The following is a 9556-nucleotide window of genomic DNA, read 5'->3' as shown; positions in this document are numbered from 1 at the left end:
TTCCTTACATAGGCATACTTGACTAAATCACTGGCTACTGGTGGTCAATTTAACCTTCATCCTCTCTCCCTTCCCTGGAGGTTGGGGGTGGGACTGAAAGTCCCAACCCTCTAATCACACTTTGGTCTTTCCTGTGACCAGGCTCCAAACTGAAGCTTCCTAAAGGCAACCAGCCATCAGTCCACTCAGCATACAAAAAAGAAACTTATCACTTTGAAGATTACAAGAGTTTTAGGAGTTTTATGCAGCACATGGGGAGAAGACAAAATACATAGTTCACAATATCACTCTGTGAAAAGAGACATAGGCCCTGCCATTGAGGAGGCCTCCATCAAACAGTAAACAGTCAGAGGCAGTGACAATGGTTCCATGTGGCCACCTGGAGCCGAAGAGAGATGATGAAGCATCCGGATGGCCCCTGTTCCTGAGTCTCCTCGAGTTTCTCAAGCTATCAGGTGCCTCCTGTCTCTAATTTCCTCAGGATCAGTGGCTTGAGCTTTGGCCATGAGCCTGAAACCTGGGCTTACTGCTGGGTCCTCTGGAAATCCTTTTTTTTCCCTCTGCTCTTTCCCACTGGACTCTCCCTGCCTCTTACTCAGATTTCCACTGAGACTGAACAGCCTTAGTTGTGCTGCAGAAACAGAGAGCTGAGATACAAGTCTAGAGAAATTCGTGCACAAATTTGTGTGGGTTTTGGGTGGTAGAGCCTGCCAGGGACTAATTTGATATCTGACTTGGTAACATTACCAATCTTCTTCCCCCACCCCCGTCCTGCTACATTCTAGTCAATAGAAACGCATAAGGCTTGGAGCAGGAAGGGGCAGGACACTCAATTCCCCAGTGATTTTCTATATAGCCCTCAAGCTTCATCAGTGAAAGGACGGTTGTTGCACTGACCTTTCCCATAGTGAACATGAAGGCCAATTGGCTAGCAGGCAATTACATGCTTTGACAGATCTCTGAGCTCTGTGAGGGAATTCTCGAACAATCGAGAATGCTATCATTTTATCCACAACCCTAGTGATGCAGATGATGCCAGAACCAACCTGGTCAAATATGACTGATGAAAGCCAATCACAAAAATGAAAATAGTCCCCAGATGCAAGAAGATGAGGCAGTTAAATTTACTTCCTCTTTTCTAATTTGAGGTTTCGTGTTGAAGAAAATCAGTGTGTTGGGGTTGCAGGAGACCTAAACACAGTCACCATGAAACTGGGCTGTGTCCTCCAGGCTTGGGCCCTCTACCTTTCCCCTGCTCTGCTCTGGGAAACCCAGATGTTACTGGGTAAGTAAAATGTTTGAGTGTGGGTGTGGAAATGGAAATATGACTGACTTGGAAAGGACCCAAAAGAAAGAAAAGTGGGCTAACTCTGGCCCTTCAAAGCAGCAGTGTTCAGGTGGGACAGGAAGGATAAGAGAGTTGGGTGTGCAGGATTGAATGGCTCTTTCTGAATATAAAAATCTTCAAGGCTTTTCCATCCTGTAAGTCCTCTGACTGTGATGCCCACTCTAGCTACAATCTCAACTTTTTCTTTTCTTTTCTGAGACAAGATTCTGAAAGAGCAGTCTATACTTGCTGTCTGCACTTCCTCACTTCTCACTCTCTCTGCCAGGCTTGCAGTCTGGCTTCCCCAGGGTCAGTCTTGCATTGGGCATCATGACCTCTGCATTGACTGGATTATTGCACACTTTGTCTTTTTTATCCTGCTGGACTTCTCTGCTGCATTGGACTCTGTTGGTCACTTGCTCTTTTTTGCATTTTCTACTCCTCTGGTTCCATGGAACCATTTCATCCTTTTGCTACCCGTACTTCTCTTGGTCCCTTGGTAACTTCTCTTCTCTTCCCGTTGAATAGCAGTATTCTCTATATCTCGTCCTTGCCGCCCTACTCATCTTTCTTTACACAATCTCTTTCCTGAGCTTATTTGTCTGTGTAATTTTTGCCACTACCACTGTATATTTATGAGTCTCAAATCATATCTCCAATCCTAATGCTTTTGAGCTTCACATTCAAATATTAAACTTCACTCAAGATATATCTACCTGCATGTCTCAGGGGTATCTCAGCACAATGTGGCTAGAACTGAACCCACCTGCCCTCCTGGTTCTCACCTCTTTTAATTCCTCTTCCACTATTTCTGATCTCAGTTAATGGCACCAGCATCCACCCCAACATCCAGGCCAGAAACCCCAGAGACAACCTAGGCGCTTCCCTCTCTGTCATTCTCTTCCTCTGAATAATCATCAAGTCTGGCAAATTTTACCTCCTAAGTTGTTCTTAGAACCAGTCCCCTCCCTGGAACATCACTACTGTTATCCTAGGACAAGCCCTCATTATCTATGGCTTGGGCTAGTCCAATAACTTCCTAACCTTCTTGTCTTAACCTGTGTCCTTGAAATGAATTCTGCACTTTGCAGCCTAAGTAATCTCTAAAATTCAAGTCTGCCAGCCTAAGGTCCTTATCATGGCACACAAGGCCCACCATAACCCAGCACCTATTAAACCTCTTCAGCCTCTACTCTCACCCTCCAAACCTTGCAATTTATGCTCTAAAACATCCCAATCAACTTATATTTACACATTCACTCAGCAGACTCTTACCTGTCTCCACGGCTTTGCTTACACTGCCACCTCCTGATGTGAGCTCTCTTCAGGGCCCTCTCTTCCCCTGCTTCTTACAAACTTCTAGGTATCCCTAAAGACGCAGCTGAGGTGGCATCTTCTCCAGGAAGTTTTCCTTGAACTCTCCTTTCTGCTCCAAAGGCTGACCCTGATACCTCTTTCTTATTATCTTCCGCCTCATGCTGAAATAATCTCTTTATATACCTGTGTCTGCCACTGAACTGAGACCTATTTGTGGGTAGGGACAATGCTTACGTGTTTTTGTTTTGTGCAATGATTGCAGACTTGGAGTCAGATACTCTGGTTTCAAGCCCCTCTTCTATTTACTAGCTCTGTGTCACTTTGGAAAATTCACTTTTTATATCTCTAAATTCGGTTTTTTCTTTTGTAAAATGAAAACAATAATACCTACCACATAAGGCTTATTGAATGAAAGTGTCTGGTAGCCCAACAAGATTTTATTTTTAACAAGGAAAAAAGAACAGAGGCTGAGTCCAGTTGAGTGAAAATGGAGGAACTGAAAAGAAACAGCAGAGTAGTGAAGGGAGCTGAGAGGATCTGAGGAAAGCACCTGGTGACGATATGATGAGAATCAGGGAGGGGCCTCGACAAGGGAAGTTACAAGGTCAAAGAAGAGTATTGGGCCATTGGGACTGGGAGAGACCAGAGGCAAGCGGGACAGGAAACGACGGCGTGAAGAAGAGAGCTTGTGTGGATGGACACGCTGAGGAGAGAGAGGGATTAAGGGAACAAGGAGCAGTTGCAGGGATGGGAGAAATGGCACTTACCTTGCCTGGATCAATCACAGAGTAAGAGATAGACTGAGGAGATGTGGTGAGAAATCACTCTAAGCTCCAGCACAGAGGCAAAGAACTGTCCCACAGTTACCAGTACAGACCGGAGTTGGGGGTCAGAGACAGAGGAAACGACAGAGAAAGGACTCTGCCATCGCTAGGGGAAGTTCAAGGACAGAAGACATGAAGGTAGAGAGGACAGAAAAAGGAAGACCTGAAAGGGGGAACAAGGAAGGAGGAGAGACACAGCTAGGTAACGAAAGCTCTTTGGTAGATCATATGTTCAAGGCTACAGAGCCAAGTGAATTTTGAAAAAATGAGAATACGCAAGAAAGTCCCCAAGGAAGGTCTGAGGACTGACTTCGACCACGTCTGCACAGTGAAGCACAACGAACACTGGTTTTGGACTCAGACACACCTGACTTCCTTCCTCAATTTCTTATTTTCTTTTTTGACTCTGACTATGTTCATTTACTTTTCTAAGTCTGTTTTTATTTTTTTTTAAGATTTATAAAGTAGGGATGAAGTCACATACCCAGAAAGCTTGTGCAGATTTAATAAGCTAATGCATGGGAGTGGTAGCAGTGCCTGGCACAGGTGAGCACTCAATGAACGGTACAATCTGACATCTCCCTTTCCCTCCTGTCCTGTGCCTGCCTGCTCTGGGGTCACTGTGGTCTCTGGCCTCTGGTTTCCTGCACCAGCAGATGGACGTCATACTGGTGAGTTCACCACTCTTTCATCTCTCCCTTCCCTCTTCCCCAAACCACATCCATTCACTGAGAGCTCCTGGACGCTAGTGACCAAAGTCAAAAAAGGTTTTGGTATCTTCCTGTTCTCATTCTAAACACACAATTTCCCCAGGACAGGGAGGAACCTTGTGGAGGGCGGTTTCCTGTCCTCTTTCTCCAGTTGCAGCATTATCTTCTGTTCTCTCTGGGCCATGCCCTCTTCAGCTGCCAGTTTTGAGACGCTGCATTGTGAAGGACCTGTCATCACTGAGGACAGCAGCTGCCACACTGATGATCATTTGACTGACCCAAAGGAAGGTGCCTTCCAGCTCAACGGCCACACTTTCAGTGAACCCTTCCATCTGATTGTGTCCTATGGTGAGGTCCTGGGAAGGCTGACCAGTTCCCCAAGCCCCTCCTTTCAACCCCACTCAACTCCCACTTGGAAGGTGCCCCCAGGAAACTGGCCATGGGATGAGGCCTGTTCTTCTCGATCATCAGCCCACAGAGGCTGGGGTACACTCAGTCATAGGCCCTAGAAGAGCTGTTCCACATTCCCAACCAGGCATGAGAGTTACCTGGACCCTCCCTCAAAGGAAGTTTAGGGGAGTCTGTTGTAGGTATCACCTGGGGAGCTCCCAAGGGAGGCAGAGGGTGACACTCAGTTCTTGCTTTGGCCACAGACTGGCTGATTCTACAAGGTCCAGGCAGGCCTGTATTTGAAGGGGACCCACTGGTTCTGCGCTGCCGGGCCTGGCAAGACTGGCCACTGAAACAGGTCACCTTCTACCGAGATGGCTCAGCCCTGGGCCCCCCAGGACCTAAAAAGGAATTCTCCATGGCTGTGGTGCAAGAGGCAGACAGTGGGCACTACCACTGCAGTGGCCTCTTCAGGAGCCCTGGTCCTGGGAGTCCAGAAACAGCAGCTGCTGTGGCTATCACAGTCCAAGGTGAGAGCTAGAGGCAGCATCACTGTGGCGAGGAGGGTGAGGACAGACAGGGAGCCCAAAATTGTCTTTCTTTGGACTGTAGGTGGCAAGATCATCGAAGGCTTAAGAAGCAAGTTGTGGACAAATGCCCAAGTTGGGTTTCAGGAGGGGTGAGATCTCAGCACTGCCTTTTCAGGTCATTCAGCCCCACTCAGAGTGCAGCATGTTTCCTACCACCCAGATCAGTGCTCACTGACTGGGTGTCTGGACTACTGTCAGACTGGCCCATCTCTGGATTTTTTCTAGTCCTGTCTACTTGGAGAGAGAGAGAACTTGAAAGGTTCAAATGGAGGGATCTGGATTATGGAGTGGGAGGCTGTTTCCATTCCTGATGGAAACAGTGGAAAGGAAGTGTGACTGGAGTTCTTTGCCTCTCCTGGGTCTACTTGAACGTAGGATGGCTGAGCTCTTCCTTCTTGCCTGTCTTTCCCCCAGAACTGTTTCCAGCCCCTGTCCTCAGAGCTACACCCTCAACTGAGCCCCAAGAGGGAGGCCCAGTGACCCTGAGCTGTCACACAGAGCTGCCCCTGCAGAGGTCAGCTGCCTGCCTCCTCTTCTCCTTCTACAAGGATGGAAGGATAGTGCGAAGCAGGGGCCTCTCCTCAGAATTCCAGATTCTCACAGCTTCAAAAGAGCATTCTGGGTCCTACTGGTGTGATGCTGCCACTGGGGACAACCAAGTTTGGAAACAGAGCCCCCAGCTGGAGATCAGGGTGCAGGGTGAGTTAGTATGTATGTGTCTGGGGTGTGTGTGTGTGTGTGTGTGTGTGTGTGTGTGTGTGTGTGTGTGTGTGTGTGTGTGTGTGTGTGTGTGTAAAGGGGCATAGGATGATTGGGCCCATAGCTGGGGTTCAGTGTCAGCAGGTTAAGAAGGGACACAGAGCATGCAGGAACAATAAGCTGGAGTCCCTGATGATGGAAGAGAGCTCAGATAGAGAACCTCTCTCTCAGACTGTGGTGCATATATCACCAAACCAAGACCTGAGCAGCTCCACACCTGCTGCCCCATAGATCTGAGGGTCCCTATATCATCTCTGGGCATTTATAGGAATATAACATCTACAATGAGGATGAGATAGTTTGGAGTCTATGTTCAATTCTGGGAGCTACCGTTAAGGAGGCTGCACTTGACCTGAAATACACCCAGAGGAGGTATCCAGGGTGATGAGGGGGCTCGAAATCATGTCATATAAAAAATAATGTAAGGGACTAGAGATGCTCATCCTAAAGAGGAGGTGACTCAGGGGGCCAGCAGAGGTGTCCCGAAAAACCTGAAGGCTGGCACAAGGACAAGGAATTATGATAATGCCATTCACAATAAAGAGGTTGACCAAGGACCAGCTACCACATTCATGCTTTAGGGACTTGGATTCTGCCCTGAAAGAGAAGGGACTGGTTAATAGTTATAGCTATCTAATGATGAGGTCTTATCCCTGAATATTCTCAAGCAGAGGTAACCAAGCTTCAGATTAAAATTTGGGTCAGGAAGGACACTAGAATCTGCAAGTCCCTTCTGCCAGGGGGTCACACAGCCAATTTCAGAGAATGAGAAAGATTGACCAGGGAGATGAGGGTGGGTCAGACTTCATTCTTGTGTGTGCCGCCTACCCCATAATCCAGGTCCCTCTGGCTCTGCTGCATCCCCCATCTTGAATCCAGCTCCTCAGAAATCAGCTGCTCCAGAAACTACTCCTACGGAGCCCCCTGGGTCTCTGCCTCCACTGCCCACCCCTTCTTCTGAGGATCCAGGCTTCTCCTCTCCTCTGCAAACGCCAGACCCCCAACTGCATTTCCAGATGGGCATTCTTCTCAAACATATTCAGGATGTAAGAGTTCTCCTTGGTCATCTAGTCATGGAGCTGAGGGACTTGTCTGGCCACCTGAAGCCTAGAACTACCAAGGCCAAACAAAAGTAAACTCTTCACCCATGATATTGTTCAACCACCCCCAATAAATCCAACTCTTCCTATTCTTTCTCTTCCTGTCCTACACATATGCATAAATAGTTTTAAAAGTCATCCTAATGTTTCGTTAGAATAATGGAGATAGCTGAGTTATAAATAAACTTGTACAAAGTGATAATTGGAGTTAAGCTATAATCGTATTTCTTTCTTAACATGACAACATAATTCTGCTCTCTCTAGACCAGTAATTTCCTTCTGTTGCACAGGCCAGGATCTGGTGATTTAAAGAGAAGCAATGGAGGTGGATTTAATGCAGCAGTCTCAACTCCCCTGGGGGACCCTGGACAACATCTGGAGGCATTTTGGTCATCACGATGGGTGGGTGGGAGATGTGTGTGCTGCTGACACCTAGTAAGTAGAAGCCAGGGATGCTGCTAAACATCCTATAATGCATAGGGCAGCCCCCCACAACAAAAGATTGAGTGGCCCAAACTGTCAATGGTGTCGAGGTGGAGAAACCCCAGCCTAACAAAACCCTTAGGTGTTAGCCTCTGGAGTAGGCCTTTGCCCCTTCTAATTATTCTTCTAATTATTACTTCTAATATGGTATTTTAGTGCCATATTAATATTTTTTCTATGCTTGGAGTGCTATCGTACATTCTCAACCAACGGGAGCTAGCTTGGCAGACTCTACAGAAACCTTTGGTCAATAAGTTAGCTCACCCTTCTCCAACGACCTCAGCTGATGAGCATTCTACCATGTTATCCTGAATGTTCTCCACTGTGCCCTTTCTTTGGGTTATTTATTTTGTGCAGGTTTCACCCACAATGATTTACAAAAGACATGCACATGATTGTTCTAGACGTGCCACAGAGAAACAAAGGAATATAATCATGCTGATTTGATAAAATGAGAGCTTTATAACTGTCCCTTGCACCTTCAATGGGAAGAATCAGGAGGCAATTGGGAATGGGTAGAAGTCCATAAATATCACTGCAGTCCATAAATATCAGACCTACCTGAGAAGTCTGATTAACAATCATATGAAGGGGAGTTGCAAAAAATGACCGGAGGTATGTCATGGCTTTGAAGGATTTTTTTAAAAATGGAAGCTCAATTGCCAATGTAACATGATGAATGTATCTCCGAAGATACTAAGTTAGAATCATTCGACATGAAGTCAATTTCAGTTAATGCTCCCATTTTCATAAATGCATCTTGCAAGCTAATACTAAACAGGGGGTTCATTTACAGATAATAAAAGCTATCAGAGATCAGAGAAAGAAAAAAATGGATGCAGACGGCTGAGATAAATGTCACCTCTCTACTCTTCATCCACGTGTATGTGCTCCCTCTATCAATACACTGAATTTTAGTTTTTTGTGATCTTATTTCTATTCACTACAGGGTGAGCTCTTGGAGAGGGTTCCTTGAGCTCTTTGTTCAACGTTGTCTCATTGGTGTCTAGTTCAATGAGGCATATATAAGCCCTCAGTGAATTCTGTTTAGCTGAATTGAGTTGGTCCAGTATCATAAGGGAAGGCATCTTGAAGAAGATGGAAATGTAGCTGGACCTTAAAGAATATGTGGTATGTTTCGCATCAGTAAAATCTGCAGACTCTGTCCAGGGGACCCAGCCTCATTCAAGGTCTTAGCCTCCAGGAGAGGATCTCCCACCATCAGGGATGAGGAAGGCAAGAACAAAGCTGAAAAAATTTATGGCCTGTGTAGTTTAGGATTCTGTAATCCACAGAAGTCCCAATGCAGCTATGCTCAATGTTGTATCTGAAATCACCATCAGATAGCAAGCACATCAAAGGAAAAACTTTCTCTACTCACAACACTTCTGACACCAAATGTGTGGGTTTTCTACACCAAGCAATTCTCCAGTTCTCAGCAGGAACCAACTGGATGTCCTTCAATTTAATTAAATTCTACTTCTAACTTCCCAGAATCAGTGCAGACCTCACAGACTAAGGGGTCACTTTCAGACGACTGCTCCCACTTCAGAAGGCAATGGCAAATTCCAGGCCTCTGGTATTCATGACCAACCAGCTATAAATTGGAGGTGCCCAGAACTCCTTCCTTGGGCTCAATAATTGTTAGAATGGCTCATAGAACTCAGGGTAACATTTTATTGAACAGCCAATGGAAGATATGCGTAAGGCAAGGTACAGGGAAAGGGGCACAGAACTTTCCATGCCCTCTCTGGGTATGTCACCCTCCCAGCATCTCCATGTGTTCACCAACCCAGAAGCTCTCCGAACCCTATCATTTAAGGTCTTTATGGAGGCTTCATTACATAGGCATAATTGATTAAGTCACTGGCCACTGGTGATTAACTCAATCTCCAGCCCCTCTCTTCTCCAGGAGGTTGGAGGGTGGGGCTGAAAGTTGCAACCCTCTAATTACAGGGTTGGTTCCTCTGGCAATCAGAACCCATTCTCCCAAGAGTCACCTTATTAGCACAAACTTACATATGGTTGAAAGAGGCTCATCACACATAACAAAAAT

General features: G+C 46.3%; 1 protein-coding gene across 6 annotated transcripts; it reads left to right on the top strand.

Annotated features, from left to right (window-relative positions):
* Positions 1-1179: 1179 nt before the first annotated feature.
* Positions 1180-7053, top strand: LOC134384803 (Fc receptor-like A). Of its 6 annotated transcripts, XM_063106570.1 has the most exons (5): positions 1180-1285; positions 4374-4526; positions 4832-5098; positions 5573-5857; positions 6758-7053. In XM_063106570.1, exons 1-5 carry the CDS (start codon positions 1207-1209, stop codon positions 7051-7053), a joined length of 1080 nt encoding a protein of 359 aa, XP_062962640.1. In that variant the 5' UTR covers positions 1180-1206. The 6 variants fall into 6 exon arrangements, with proteins under 6 accessions (XP_062962640.1, XP_062962636.1, XP_062962637.1 ...); XM_063106566.1 differs by lacking the exon at positions 4832-5098 and having other exon boundaries at positions 1207-1285; XM_063106567.1 differs by lacking the exon at positions 5573-5857 and having other exon boundaries at positions 1207-1285.
* The last annotated feature ends 2503 nt before the right edge of the window (positions 7054-9556 follow it).

The sequence above is a fragment of the Cynocephalus volans genome, chromosome 8, assembly GCF_027409185.1.
Source record: "Cynocephalus volans isolate mCynVol1 chromosome 8, mCynVol1.pri, whole genome shotgun sequence".
Classification (NCBI taxonomy): domain Eukaryota; kingdom Metazoa; phylum Chordata; class Mammalia; order Dermoptera; family Cynocephalidae; genus Cynocephalus; species Cynocephalus volans.
The sequence above is the reverse complement of the archived record's forward strand: the minus strand, read 5'-3'. Positions and strand labels throughout refer to the sequence as shown.